The following is a 15,644-nucleotide window of genomic DNA, read 5'->3' as shown; positions in this document are numbered from 1 at the left end:
AGGTGTACGATTAGATTAGCATTAGAAGAGTCCGGGAACCGGCTGTGGTTACTGCGGTGTGCCTTCTCAGAGCATCCCCCTTGGTCAGGTTCCAGACGGTGCTGATTTATGATGGCATGAAAGCAGTGCACATTCAGTATATACAGTGCCCATTCGGATTTTGAATTTCCATCTGTTCCTGGGCCAGCAGTTGTGTGGTCTGATCCCATCTCTTGTGACACTGGGCTGGACCCATGCAGCCTTTCTGGTTTTCACTTTCATACAGGTACTCAGTACATTACAGGAAATTATCAATACCTGATTTTACAATAGGCTTTGCATTAGAGGATTTTGCCCAACTGTAGGCTAACTTAAGTATTCTGAGTATGTTTAAATTGGGTAGGCTAAGCTTCGATGTTCGGTAGGTTAGGTGTATTAAATGCATTTTTGACTTACATAACTAGGGGTTCCTGGGTGGCTCAGTCAGTTAAGCGCCTGCCTTCGGCTCAGGTCATGATCCCAGAGTCCTGGGATCGAGCCCCACGTCGGGCTCCCTGCTCCATGGGAAGCCTGCTTCTCCCTCTGCCCCTCCCCTTGCTTGTGCATTCTCTCTCTCTCTCTCAAAATCTTAAAATAAAAAAAAGAAATTGACTTATATAACTAGATTTATTTTACTTTTCAGAAGCAGTGACGGGGTTTTTGTTTTGTTTTTCTCTTTCATTATTTAAAAAAAATCTCTTTTGGGTATAGTACTACATACACCATGGGTGTATAAAACAATAATAGACCCTATCCTTGCCCCCAGAGCGCTCACAGAGTTGAGGGACACTTAAATAGCAATAGTAGGACAGTAGGTTATTGTGACATCACAGGCTGAAAATAAAACTATGTACAGAATCCTGTTGGTATTTCAGAGAGGAAGACCCAGGTTCAGAGTGTGATCAGGATGCTTTGAAGTGGGACTTGAGAAAGAAGCTAAATAAAGTGGGCTATGACTTAGACTTACATGAAGAGGCAGGCCAAGGGCATTCTTTCATTTTTAGCCTTTTAGCCATTCTCAAAAAAAACCAGGCTTCACTCTTGTTTGCTAACCACGTGCCAAGTGTCTGTTGTGTCTAGAGCACTCTAACCAGGTGCTGAGGAAATCCAGGGATGACTAAATCCACACCTTGACCTCAGGGAATTTCCCTAGTGATGACGCTCTAAGGAAACCTCACCATGAGATGTACCTCTGGGGAGAAATGACCAAGGGAATGTCATTCCACAGCTGTCCAGAATATCGCCGGACCTAATCCCTCTGGCCAAAAAACCTCAGAAGAAGCCACACTGGTTCAGGGACTCACAGAGGGGTTTTGTGTCCATTCTGATCCACACCCATGTCTATCCCAGAGTGAGCTCAAACCCTCTCTCTGGTCAGCTCTCTATGAATGTTTGCATCAGAAATCATAAAAGGTCTTTTTTTAGAAAAGGTCTTGTAGGGCAATATGTTAGCCCAAGAATTTTGCTTCTTCCAGACATTGTGCCTACCTTAAAGGTGATGTAAGTGACTATAAAACTTCAAGGTTCATGGAAGGATCTGATCATGGGGGAATGCTGACTCTTTTCCAACATACAGTCTGATGACTTTGAGAAAGAAATACAGAGCTCAAAGAATTGAATGGAAGAACAGATACAGGAATCTTTGCTTAATGATGAAATGGCATTTACAGTGGAAATTACCAAAAACATATTCCACAGAAATGATTGATTTAAAGACATGTTTAAAAGTCCCTCTTAGGGGAACCTGCGTGGCTCAGTCGGTTAAGCATCTGCTTTCGGTTCAGGTCATAATCCGGGGTCCTGGGATTGAGCCCCACGTCGGGCTCCCTGGTCAGTGGGAGCCTGCTTCTCTCTCTCCCTGCTGCTCCCCGTGCTTGTGCTCGCTTGCTCTCTCTGTCAAATAAATAAATAAAATCTAAAATAAATAAATAAATAAAATGAAAGTCCCCCTCAGGGTACCTGGGTGGCTGAGTTGGTTAAGCGTCTTCCTTCGACTCAGGTCATGATCTCAGGGTCCTGGATCGAACCCCACATCGGGCTCCTGGCTCAGCGGGGAGCCTGCTTTTCCCTCTGCCTCTGCTCCTCCCCCTACTTGTGCTCGCGCGCTCTCTCTCTCCCCGCCTCTCTCCCCATGTCAAATAAATAAAAATCTAAAAAAAAAAAAAAAATCTAAAAGTCCCTCTCAAGGTAATTCTATCTTAGAGAGGATGAAATGTTTTAATTATGTAGGGACTATAGAAGCATGAGTTTAGATTTGGGTACTAAAACTTCAAGACTGTTTTAAAGGTATTTAATGGATGTAGCATAAACAATTCAGTATTGATATGCAGGGCTAGTATATTGAGCTGCATGTGGAAAGTCCCTCTTTAACCTGAACAGGGTAGTTTTAGAAGATCCCATTTCAGAAATTTCAAAATTTCAGATTTTGATGCATGGCTTTTGCATCTAGTTGTACTGTGTGTTCTTGCCGTCCCCCAGCCCACCAACCCTCCAAAAGAGCTAGCTGTCATTGCTGGCCAAGCGATAAGTAAATTGGGTATTTCCTATTTAAGATATTAAGGTCATTATTTATATTTAAGGTCTTTTTTTATACAACTTTAGACTAGTTTCCTGAGTACGTAAGTGGGTACTCTATTGTAGAAGTCTGACCAGCCCACAGTCTTTATATGTTTCAGAAACACAATTGCCATAATTATAATGAAATACAAAATGAGTATTTCAAGTAACTAAGGGTGTAATTTCGGTCCAATCAACGTTTACCTCACCTTTTTCTGTTCCATAAATTGATTAAAAGATAAGTGAACAGATCATGATGTTCTAGACAAAAGTGTGGAATGAAACATTTTAAGCAGGCTATGGGGTTTGGAAAAAGCACTTGATTCTTTTGTTTGTTTGTTTGTTTTTAAACTTCAGCAGTTACACTTTGTTCTCACGCTGAGTTTGTCTTTCTCTGTTTTGCCGGAACAGAAATGTGCACCTCTATAAGCAAACCTACTGACACAGATAGGGTTTTTAGTGGATGTGTTGCTTTTCTATTGGTGCTTACAAAAACACCCCCCCCGTCCCCCAGCTTACGGACACCTGGTAGGGAATTGGGTTGGAATTATAATGCTGTTTTTAAGGGCATTACTTTTAAGCTTAGAACTGAGTTTGGAATTGAGTTTGTGTTTTGGCTTGAGGAGAAGAAAATGTTATTGAAAACAGAGACAGCTTTCTTTTGACACATGGTGCCCTAGGGCTCTGCGAGCGGAGAGAGAGATCACCTGGGTCATCCCCTCCCAATGCCCTGGCTTGAGTATCTCCAGTGACAGAGCAGTGGTTCCAGATTCAACTCACCAGGCAGTCCATTCTATTTGTGAATAACTAGTTTTATAGTGTTACCATTATATTTTTTCAAAACTCCTGTACATCCAACATCTGCTCAGTTGATCCTGGGCCTTCGTCTAGAGCAGTGGTTATCACAGTGTGGGGCCTGGACCAGCAGCACCAGCAACACCTAGAAATGGGCTGAAATGCACATTATCAGGCCCTGCTCTAGACTTACTAAATCAGAAACTCTAGGACTAGGGCCTGGCACTCTGCTTTAATTAGCCCTGCAGGAGATTTGTTGGATGTGTTAAAGTTTAAGAACTTCCGTCCTAGAGCAGTGATTCATGGGTGTTGATGTATTATGAGAATCATCCGGACAGCTTTTGCAACCTACACAAGTCTGAGCCCCATTCCTTGTAGACTGTGGTTTAGTGGGACCCAGGGGGTCTAGACATCACTGCCATATAGTGTCAGCTGTCCTCCACTTAACCATCCTCACTTCCTTCAACTCTGTCTTCACGAGCATGGGTTTTCAGTTAGCTCCTCCATCCTCTTCACTGGGTGAGTTCTGTTTCTTGACGGACTCTTTAATGCGTACTGCCCAGACCTCCAGGAATGGTCTGGTTGGCTGGCTGAGAGCAGAGCCAGACTGGCACCTTCCATGTTCTCCGTATTGAGCAGTTAGGAAGGTTGCCTAAGATTACTTTTTTTGGCAACCTCATTATGTGTCTGACTCATACCGAGCTACCAAACAACTAAAAGCGATTTGTTCATTACACTCCTTTATGCAATTTGTTCATTACACTCCTTTATGCCCCTTTGGCTAGGTAAAACAGAGATGAAAATAACATCTTTTGAGTCCTTAGGATATGTCCAGCACTACATTAGCCTGTCAAAAAGTGAATCAAAAATCATTGTAACAAGATGAGGTGGGCTGTATTAGGAGACAAATTCTAAGTCAAACAGCTTGACTTCAGTCCTGGGTCCCTCACTTACTGTCTCTGTGACCTCTGGCAAGTTATTTAAGCTCTCTCTGTGCCTCAGTTTTTGATCTGTAAAATGGAGATAATACCTTTAGACCTCGTAGGGTTTGTTTTAGATGGGATTCCAGGCGCCTCATATAGGATCTGACACACAGTGAGTCAGCACTCAGTAAATGATCTGTTGCTAATGTTTGGTAGGGAAGAAATGAGCTGCAAAGTGGGTTGTGACCAGATTATAGGTCTGTGCGAATCTGGCATCATTTCTTAAAGAGTGGAGAGGGAGAGGGAGAGAGAAACTCAAGCAGACTCCACACTGAGCACAGAGCCCCACACAGGGCTCAGTCTCACAACCCCGAGATGATGACCTGAGCTGAAACCAGGAGTCAAACGCTTAACCGACTGAGGCATCCAGGTGCCCCTGGAAGGCTATGATCTTCTGAAGCAGGAATGTATTTAGCATCTACAACTAGTAGTAGTAGTAGTAGATATTTTATTAGTGGATTTTTCAATCAAAAGCTATAAAGAATAATGCTTAATTGAATTTCTTTGTTCAGAATTATCAGTGCACTGATAGGTATTGCAGACTGCTGGGGACTTGAGGTTTTTTCACATCAGCCTGGCCAAGATAGAATTTCTCAAGAATTAGAGATCACTTCCCTTAATTGGAAGGCAAAATTCCATTTCCCTTTTACTTAATATGCACAGCTTAAGATTTCAGAAACTGATACAATGCGTTTAAAGGAAAAAAAAAAAAAAACGAAACCTGGAGATCCTATCTAAGTTTCAAGATTACCATGTTACTCCAGCTAAAGAGAAAACTTCTCAAGTTTGGGTTTGGGGTAGACTTTAATTAATCTAATAAAACTTGAAGGTCGGTTTTTTCTGAGGTGAATTCTTGGAGTTGTTCCTCAGGTCAATGTTTGTTTTGCTCATTAGTCCTGAATGAGCTCCCACTGGAATTAGGAAATTATTTTCACAGTGCATTTTTCACTCCCAGATAAACAGCAACTATCATAGTCCTTGTTCAGCTTTCTCAGCCTTGTAGACTCAGAGCATGTAATAATTTTACCAAAATGCAAGAAGACATGGCCTTATTTCTTTTCTTTTTTTTTTAAGATCTTATTTTTAAGTGATCTCTACACCCAATGTGGGGCTCAAACTTAACAACCCTGAGGTCAAGAGTTGCATGCTCTACAGACTGAGAGAGCCAGGCAGGTGCCCCATGGCCTCATCTAATTTTATCAGTTCCTCAGTTGTATTTCAGTTTTGAGTTTTACTTTTCATTAGAACTAAGTAATGTTCAGTGCATCAGCTACACAGAAAAAGGTTTTTCATGCATTTTTACTGAAACAAAATGTGTTGTGTAAAAATGTAGGTAAGTTGAGGTATTTTAAAATTTAGGTAGTTGACTTTGAAGCCAAAAGTTATTTAAATAATGTAAAAACAAATTTTTTTTTTAACTGTTCTAGATGCCTGCTTTATTGGCAAAAGGCAGTTGTTGAACTGAAAGTTTGGTCTGAATTAAAATGACCTCTTGATTGGATTAGAAACTGTGTTAGGTTCAAGTTCTGTTCGGAGAGTATGGTGTGTCAGAATGGATGAAAGACTTTGAGCCTAAAAAAGACAGAGTTCACACCAGATCTGACCTCTGTCTATTGTGTAGATCCGTGCACATGGCTGAACCCAGCCAGGCCTTAGTTTCTTCATTTGTAAAACAGAGTAATTCCTACCTCGTGGTTACAGCGTAGAAATTAGGGCTACTGTTGTACATATCGCATCTAGGCTTCAACACCAAGAGTAACTGTGTCATTGAAGCTGAGTTACTTAACCTCTCTGAATTGAACTGCAATTTTCTCCTCTCTCAAAGAGGAAATACTAGATCCAAAGCACAGTCCTGTGAGCAGAGCCTGTTCTCCACGTTGCTCGTTACAGGGGTTATTAACGCCTCCCTCTGTCTCCCAGCTCCGCGCCTCCTCCTCCCCTCCTGAGGATGCTTTACAGAGGTGTGAATCCCTTTAGGTGTTGCTGGTTCCTTGGCCATAATTTGGAGGAAGGAAAATTTGTGTTAACAAATGACTCAAGTTATAAAGCGAGGTGGTGGTAATCAACCAAAATGAGGCCGCACGTGTGCGTGCCCAGCGCTGTGCCCACCTCATGGATGATCAGCCCATGGTCTTTACTTGGGAAAGGAATGACAGTCTCAAAAGAAGTCCTAAGAATGGTAACTCCAGAAATTAGCACAAAAAGTTCACCAAAGTGCTTTTGCCCATCGTGAATCCTTTTCTGGTTGTGTGGTGAAATAGAAAATATCTAAAAATAGAAAATGCTTCCTATATGCCTTATCTTAGTGAAGTAATAAAATTTGTTTGTAAATGCAGCAAAGATATTAGTATACCCATTTTGTAAATAAGGAAGCCATTAGGTGTTAGGTAATTTCTCCAGGGCCACACCAAAGTGATGAGCAGGATTCCCAAAGAGGCTTCACTGCTAAAGAGAGTTAAAATGCTACCACAGTATTCTGGTGGTGGTGGTGGTGGTGGTGGTGGTGGTGGTGGTGTGTGTGTATTTAAGGCCAAGATTATGTGCCTACCAAACACGTATCAGTAAAAGGTCAGAGAACCATAGCGCTTCAATGTAAGGAGCATAATACCTATCAAAATATTATAGAGGCTTTGGGGAAATAAGTGAATTCACAAAGAAATCAAATATTAAATCTATTTTAATTATTTTTGTATCTTGATACTTGTATTTTATAAACTCATTTTTAATTCTCCTAAATGAGTCAGATCTCTCATTTTTTTTCTTGAGCAGAATAACAATCATAAGCAACCCACTACCTTACTTCCTCTTGTTTATTAGAGTAGCTCAGGGCTGTTCGGGCTGCACAGAGCAAAGCAGTAGAGTCCCTCGGAATACGAGCTGAGCTGGGCTCTGGAGGGCTATGAGCAAGCAAACAGAAGAAAGCATCTTGGACTCTGGGCTTTAGGAATACCTGTCCCTACAATAAAGGGAGAGAATGGCAGTCTGGACAGTAGAAAGACATTAATATAAACCTTGTAGGTGAGGGGATTTGTCACACCATTGAAGAAAGGCTAACAATGTCTGGCTTACTTCTCTTTTCCTAAGAAGAAAAAAAGACTAATTCCAATCACCATGATGACCACCTTTTTAAAAAGATTTTTCCTCTCCAGTTGCGGAAAAATTTCTTCCCGTCCAATCACAGAAAAAAACTCTTGCATTAACACCATAAAGCTGTGAGATTCATGTTGAGAGGTGAGGCAGAGTTTATTTTAGGCTTTCAGGGTTATATCTACGAGAGACCTGATAGAGCCCCATGTTTAATAGAATCTGGGAAAAGTAAGCCTCTTTTTAATGGAATTTTTGCTATACTTTGTCAGAGATAAGTACTTATTTGCTACATTCCCAACTATAAGACAGATATTTATCCAGTTTTGGGTGATTATGAATAGAGCTGCTGTAATCATTTGTGTGCAGGTTTTGTGTGAACATAAATTGTAATTTCTCTGAAGACCAAGAAGTGGAATTGCTGGGTCATATGTGTGTGTATTAAGCTTTATAAGAAAAATAATAGGGATATAATGGTATCTTGTTGTAGTTCTAAGTCTCATTGTCCAAATAATCCATGATGTTAACTATCCATGTGCTTATTTGCCATATATGTATCCCCTTTGGTGGAATGTGTGTTCCAGTCTTTGGCCCATTTTTTAATTGGGTTGGCTGTTTTCTTGCTGTTGACTTTTAGAGGTTTTTATACATTCTGAATACAGTCCTTTTGTCAGATATATAATTTGCACATATTTCCTCCCAGTCTGTAGCTTGCCTTCATTCTCCCAACAGTGCAAATGGTTTTCATTTTGATGAAATCCCAACTTTTCTTTCTTCTTCTTTCTTTCTTTCATTCATTCATTCATTTTTTGGTCATGCTTTTCACATCGTAGGTAAAAACTCTTCACCTAACTCTAGGTAACAAATACTGTTTTCCTTCTGTTTTCTTCTTAAAAGTTTTCTATTTTACAGTTTATGTTTAGATCCATGATCCACTCTGAGTCAAGTTTAGAATAAGATACAAGGTTTAGATTGAGTTTTGTTTTCCTCTTGATATCCAGTTGTTCCAGCACCATTTGTTAAAAAAGACTATGCTTTCTCCATTGAATTACTTTTGCACATTTGCCAAAAATCAATCATTCATAGGTCTGTGGATCTATTTCTGGAGTCTGTATTCTCTTATATTGATCTGTGTGTCTGTCTCTTACCACTACCACACTGTCTTGATTACTGTAGCTTTATAGTAAGTCCTAAATCAGGAAGTGTGATTCTTTGAACTTTATTCTTACTTTTCAATTTTGTGTTTGGCAATTTTAGTTCTTTGGCCTTTCCTCATAACTTTAGAATCAACGTCTCTGGATCAACTAAGAAGAATCCTGCTGGAATTTTATTAGCATTGCATTGGTCTCTATAGATCAGTTTGGGGAGAATTGACATTTTTTTTTTCTTTGCAATCTTTCAATTCATGAACACAGAATGTCTCTCTCTATTTAGGTCTTCTTTAAGATTTTCCTCGGTGTCTTGTAGTTTGGGTTTCTTTCTTTCTTATCTCTGTGACATTTTTCCCGCCACTGGCTGGGACTCATTGTACATAATGTTGAGTTGGAGTGTTGAGAGTAGACATCCTTGCGTTGTTCCTGATCTTAGAAATTATTTAGTCTTCCACCATTGACTGTAGTGTTTCCTATAGGTATTTCTGTAGATGCCCTTTTCAGGTTGAGAAAGTTTCCTTCTACCCTTAGTTTTCTGAGAATTTTTATATTATGAATAGAAGTTGGATTTCATCAGGTACTTTTTCTGTGCCACTTGAAAGGATTGTGTGTTTTTTCTTCTTTAGGCTGTTAATTTGAAGGAATTGTGTAAGAGCTGGAGAGTGAGAGAATGCAGAAAAGAAAAAGAAGAATGGGGGATTTTTCCCCATGCGCTCTGAGCATCCAGAGAGCCCTTTCCCTGAGCCAGGCTTCCTTCCGCTAGAGCCCTCAGTCCATGCAGATGTCTGCTCCTGGATTTCAGGCTGCATTGAGTCCAGTCTGGGGGATCACAGAGGGGAAACAGTGGTGAATTCCCTGCTGGTTGGGTGGTAGTTTACATTCTTTCCCAGATCCCAGCTACTGTTGACCTTTTGGAGTTTTTAAACGGCTGCTGCCCTTCTTTTGTCCCGGTTTAATGGCTGCATTCAGTGGGGGAGACTCAGTGGGCTGTGCTTGCTTCCTCTCACCTGTAATTAACCCAGCTTTGCTTCCTTCTTCACAGTCTGCAGGCACATTATTAGACTGACTTGCCGAATTATGTAATCTGTACATTTGAAGAATTAATGCTAATCTGAGGTCACAAGATGAATTTAGGCATTGTAGTACCTAAGTAGTATGTTCTAGTTAAGTGTAAGCAATAATCCCTGTAAATGAGAAGTACGTAAAACTTAATTATAAGAATATTTTTAAATTGATCTGTTTCCTAAGAATTCACCTCTGACTATATTTTTTATTGTCATGTGTTTTGGGGCCTGGGTGGAGGTTTCCGCTGGAGGCCTGGAGGTGGGCACGAAGAGGGGGCCGAGAGGCAGACCCAGGAGTGAGTGGAGCTATGGCGATGTCAGGTTACTGAGAAAACTGTCCATACCGTACAGAAGAAGAGAGGAAAAACGGAGGGTGGAGGGGTGCCGGCGCTGTGACGTTGAGACCTTTGGTCTGAGAGGCAGAGGAGAACAGCCTGAACAGGTGTGTGCAGGCTGCCAAACGCCGGGAGGAAACAAGTTTCAAGAGCACGTAGTCACCACGGGCAGCAGTGTTGAGAATGAGGATGGGGCGGTGCCATCACTGTGTTGTATGAAGACCTTGGAGGGCTGTTTCAATCATCCAGTAAGGAAATGGAGGAACAAGAAAAGTAGGAATAAGAGTAGGATATTATTTTATGTATAAGCTTTAACTGTTTGACTGTAAATTCATAGACCACGGGGGCAGTGTTAATAGCATCTTTATTATCCGTAACGCTGCGTATTGCAAGCATCCGGTTAAGACTTTTGCTCGTTTGAATGGCACCTCATTACCAGCAGTGTCTGCGCACTGAGGTCTGGTTATAGACTAGCAGAGATTGTGGGGTGAGGCTGGAGAAATGTCCAGATGAAGAGTTGTTGTTGAGAGCAAAGAGACTCCTTTGCTCTCCTATTGGATTTGTTCTTTGTAGCCCACTCACTCCCGAAACTGACTTTGAGGAAGCTAACAGGTGACTGCAACAAAATATGATAGCACATCGTTAGGATGTCTTCCCTCAGACAGTAGCCTTTTTTTTTAAAGAACTATGAGATGCCTTGCTAAATTACTTTACTTTTGCTGTTTTTTGGAAGGGAGAATATGATCTGTTTTCCAAGCTGCCCTGTTCTCTATTTGTCCTGAATTACTTCAGCTTGTTTTTCTTTATTCCATAATAGTGTTTTAGGGGCACCTAAGAAATACTCCACACAGTGTTTATTTCAAACGAGGAACTGCTGCTTCTTAAACCTGCAATGTTTGTATTTTTTCCCTTTTCCCAGGATCAGAATTCAGGCTGTAAATGAAATTGGAGCTGGACCGTTTAGTCAGTTCATTAGGGCAAAAACTCGGCCATTACCACCCTTGCCTCCGAGGCTTGAATGTGCTGCCGCAGGGCCCCAGAGCCTGAAGCTGAAATGGGGAGACAGTAACACCAAGACACACGCAGCCGATGACATGGTGTACACACTGCAGTTGGAGGACAGAAACAGGAGGTGAGGTGGTGGGGAGGGCTCGCGGGGCAGTTCTGTGCCTTTGGTGTGCGGAATGAATCCTAACTTGTTCGTTGGTCCTCTGGTAAAACACTCATCCTCCTGGTTGAACGATTTCCTATGCATTGGGGTCCTGCATTTTGTAGCCTCCATCCTCCATTTAGAATTTTCTAAACTAACATTCTGAAGACCCTGGTTTGCCTACATGTGATAATCTATGTGTTTGTTTTTTCTTTCATAAAGCCAGATAATGGAGAGAAATTATCTAAAAGGAAAGCTGCCAGATTCAAGTCCATGCTGTGTTAGAGCGTTCTATTAGTCACAAGTGCAAAGGGAAATAAGACTCAGGAAGAGATGTTAGCTTTTTAAATATTCAGTAACCATCAGGACAAACATGTTTACCAATCTGAAATAGCTGTGGTGGTGTACAGATGGGGATTATACTCTGTAACTTTGGGCAATGCAAGATCAAATTAACCAGAGCAAACAGGATTCTTTATAAGACTCCACACCCAGGAAATACTCTTGGCCACAGAAATCAAATCCAGCCTTTCACGTAGTATTTATTTAGCTTAACTTCATTTCCTCTGAAAATGGCCGATCAGAAGATGGGCCTCTGCACTGTATTTAGGAATAATTCAGATGCAGAGTAAAAGGTACTGATGACAAAATGTTCTGTGACCAAAAGTCCAAATCCAGAGAATCAGGTGAAGGAGGTGGGGGGTGACCACAAATCCAAGACACTCTGATGGAATGGGTACGTGCTGCTACTTCCCCAAGGCATATCTACAGAATACAAAACCATTTCTGTCCTTCCCACGTTATGCATTATAGTCTCCTGCTCCTTTCACAGGTTACTGGTTTAGTTAGCACAGAAACCCCAGTCCCATCCTCACCCCCCACTCTGTACTCGACTGCATTGATTCCTTTCAGTGCAGTGGAGTCCCGCTGTGTGGAAGGCACTGTTTGAGGCGGACCTTCAGTGGAGACCCAGATCAAGGAAAAACAAACCCCTGCCTCCAGCAGCATAATATCAACCCCCAAATAGTCTCAGAACATGAATGCCCTTGGAGAAAAGTGCTCTGGGAGGCTGGAGGAGGCAGAGAGCATCTGGTTGCAAAGACCAGAATGGCTTTTTGAGTGACATTTGAACTTGACTTTGAAGGACCTATCAAGCCCCATAATTTGACTATAAAAGAACAAAAAGTGATTGTCCTGTTGGAAACTAGTCCTGGTGTAGAAAGCACAGAGAAAATGAGGCTTCTTTTGGTAGGTTCATTAGAGATTAAATATATACTTGGTCATAGACAAGATCATTCATCTTACTCTGCTTTATACCTTTGGAGGCATTTTCACGGGTTATTTTACTGGCAGGGGACTCCTCAACTGGAGAGGGCTGGCAAGAACAAGAATTATGGACTAACAGAAATCCTGATAAATATTTAAAGCTAGCAGTTGGGGAAATTTGTAAATGAGCCTTTGTTTTTACCCTGGGCTTTTGGCTTCCTTTGGTGGTAGAGAGAATCTTCATTAGAGAGTTGTCTTCTAGTCGTGTCCTGCTTTAGAAAAAGTGAGGTCCAAAGACGTTGACAGTGGTTGCAGAATTGGGATCAGAGTGGGGGCTGCCTAACTCCTCGTGCAGTTGCCTCTACTGTTACCTCGAGGAATGTGGGGAGAGCAGCAGCTGTGCCCCAAACCGGCTGTGGGCATCCTCTTGCAGGCCTGCCCTGTGCTGGGCATCTGCCGGGGGGCACCTCGTATGGAGAACTGTACAGATGCTCAGAACAAAAGTGCCATGAACACTGATCTAAATAGGTAAGCTGTCATGAGACATTTAAATGTGCCAGACAGAAGAGAGTGCCAAATCTAGTAATCAGTTCATGCTATTAAAAAAGCGCGGGAGGCCCCAAGATGGCACCGTTAATCAAATAAATGACTTGCCTAAATTTAAATGGCAATTTAAGAAAACTTACCATTAGGAACAGTATTTTTCTTAATTTTATGATCTGGAGTCCCAATTTATCTTTTTTAAATTAGATTTGTCAATGCTCTCAAAGTTACTAAAGTGATGGGAGTATAGAGCATAATAAATTCTCGTTCTGTTTGTGGAATAATTTTCCTGTGATTTAATAGGATGAAACTTCGCCTAATTTGAGTTTGAAGATGACCTTCCTTAGTGACTTGAAACTGAACTCTTGTATCGATTGGCGCCTTAAATCCAAGCCTTTATTTAACTTTGGATCTTGACTCATGAGGATTAAGGAGAAATCATCTGCATTGGATACATTATAATTCTTGTGATTAGCATAGTTTTTGTCCATTCTAGTCTCCTCGAGGTTCTTTAGGACTTGGACCTGGCTTGTCCAACTGAAAGTAAGTGTCATCATTCAAGGAGCAGATTTTTCATTGAACTCATCGCCACGGTGATTTCCAGTTGTTACTTTTGAGAAAAGTACACATATTTCCTAGTGTACGCATTGATTGCGTTAACCACTAATAAGTTCTTATTAGTATGTGGCAAAAATACTATATGTCCTGCTTGTGGCCAAGGTGAGAGAGAACCAGAGGTAGATTAATTGTGGTTTTGGTTTATTTTACTCACCAGGCGCTGGGGGCATTGAAAGGGAGAGCTACCGAAGTGTGAGTTGTCCAGCTGTCCTAGTCAGCTAGGAAAGTAATGTTGGTCTTAAAACGTTTACGACAGAAGCACAACGAAAATTAGTAACTCCATGCTCGGTAATTATAAAATTAAAGAGTTGGCTTGATTTGGCTGCTAAAATATCAGTCTACCCTAGACTACACTAGAAGGTGAACTCTGGGTCCCTTGTCACCTTTTTCACCTGAAAGCGCTGAAACCTTATATATCATTCGTGAGCTACATCCTTTACCAAAGGGTGTCTCTTGCAAATGATTAGAGCATGCTATCTCCTTTTTCTTCATATCTTAGTCTCTGCTTTTTTTTTTTAAAGATTTTATTTATTTATTTGACAGAAACAGACACAGCGAGAGAGGAAACACAAGCAGGGGAGTGGGAGAGGGAGAAGCAGGCTTCCCACCGAGCAGGGAGCCTGATGTGGGGCTCGATTCCAGGACCCTGGGATCATGACCTGAGCCGAAGGCAGATGCTTAACGACTGAGCCACTCACGCACCCCTTAGTCTCTGCTTTTGACAAGATAATAAATTTTTTTAAAGATTTTATTTATTTATTTGAGAGAGAGAGAACACAAGCAGGGAGGGAGGGGCAGAGGGAGAGGAAGAGTGAGTGCAGACTCCCCACTGGGCAGGGAGCCCAACACGAGGCTCTATCCCACAATTCCAGGATCATGACCTGAGCCAAAGGCAGACGCTCAACTGACTGAGCCACCCAGGTGCCCCAAATACTAACTTTCTTTAAGCATGACCACTTAAGGTCTCAAACCCCTAAGGTTTTACATCTGCACTTTGCTGGTTTGTTACATCTATTTATATACCTCTCAATCAAATCTGAAATGAGCCAGAGATTTCTAAGTATATGTTGGCCCAAAAATATATTTCCAAACTTCCTAAAGGAGACTTCTGTTCATCGAGCACCTACAAAGTACAACACTGAGAGCTTTTATCTACATTATTTAGTTTTTGAATAAAAAGTGAAATATTTTCTATGCTGCTAGCATTTCTACCAAAGCCCTCCACCGGCTAGATGAAAAAATGGGTTGTTTTTGATGAGTTGACTTGAATTTAATTTTAATGATTACTGTGATTTCAACTTACGATTATAGGCTTAAAATTAAATGAGCAGAGAAGGCTTCTTAGAGAAGATAATAAATAGGGTGAGTGCGTCTTAAAAGGGTCCCAATCTTATAATCTCATGCAAAAGAGCCTTAGGTTGGAGGCAAGTGATAAAGACTCAGGATCAGGTGGAAACCAAGGATACAACCTCCAAAACACAGAAATGTGTCCTGGATTTTTCTCCCGACTAAATGCCTCTTTCTATTCTCGTTCTTTTACACGTGTCTCTTTTTAAGCTTGGGGCTATTTCACGGAAACAGAAGGGATCCCAAAAGGGCATCTTGCCCAAATTCCTTGCCTCCAGGTAAATCAACCTAGAATTCATCTGGGTCACCTGGACTTGAAAATTTTTTAAAATATTTTGCCCCGTGAAGAAGACATTTGTTTTCCATGTATTCAAGCTTTTGACTCACAGGGCTCCCAGTCCAAGGTCACTGACTGCATATTGATGTAGCAGCTTCAAAGCTGTGCTTTATATTTATAGGGCCAAGTGTATTCCCTAGCAGTTAGATTATAATCACCCAATCATCATTTTTTTCCTGAATTACTATAATGTGCTAAGTCTTTTGAGGTATGTGGCTACCTATAAGGAACTTATCTTGCTGAGAAAATAAGTTAATGGGAAACAATGAGCAGACAGCACAAGAGATTTTATTTAATTTCAGCAGAAAAACAAAAATTATACTGGCGTGACCGTATAGTGATTAAGTCTATTATTCTTAGCAAATCTAGCACAGAAGATCTGAATGTCTTTGGTTCC

The 15,644-nt window shown here is 41.3% G+C and overlaps 1 protein-coding gene across 2 annotated transcripts in view; it reads left to right on the top strand.

Annotated features, from left to right (window-relative positions):
• FNDC3B (fibronectin type III domain containing 3B) overlaps window positions 1–15,644 on the top strand; it is a 337,270-nt gene that overhangs the window by 301,090 nt on the left and 20,536 nt on the right. For both annotated transcript variants that reach the window (XM_021702670.2, XM_021702671.2), the window contains exon 23: window positions 10,906–11,118. In XM_021702670.2, coding sequence (XP_021558345.1) covers window positions 10,906–11,118 — 213 coding nt within the window. The remainder of the gene's footprint in view (window positions 1–10,905; window positions 11,119–15,644) is intronic.

The sequence above is a fragment of the Neomonachus schauinslandi genome, chromosome 1, assembly GCF_002201575.2.
Source record: "Neomonachus schauinslandi chromosome 1, ASM220157v2, whole genome shotgun sequence".
Taxonomy (NCBI): Eukaryota; Metazoa; Chordata; class Mammalia; order Carnivora; family Phocidae; genus Neomonachus; species Neomonachus schauinslandi.
This window is presented reverse-complemented; position numbering and strand designations above follow the sequence as displayed.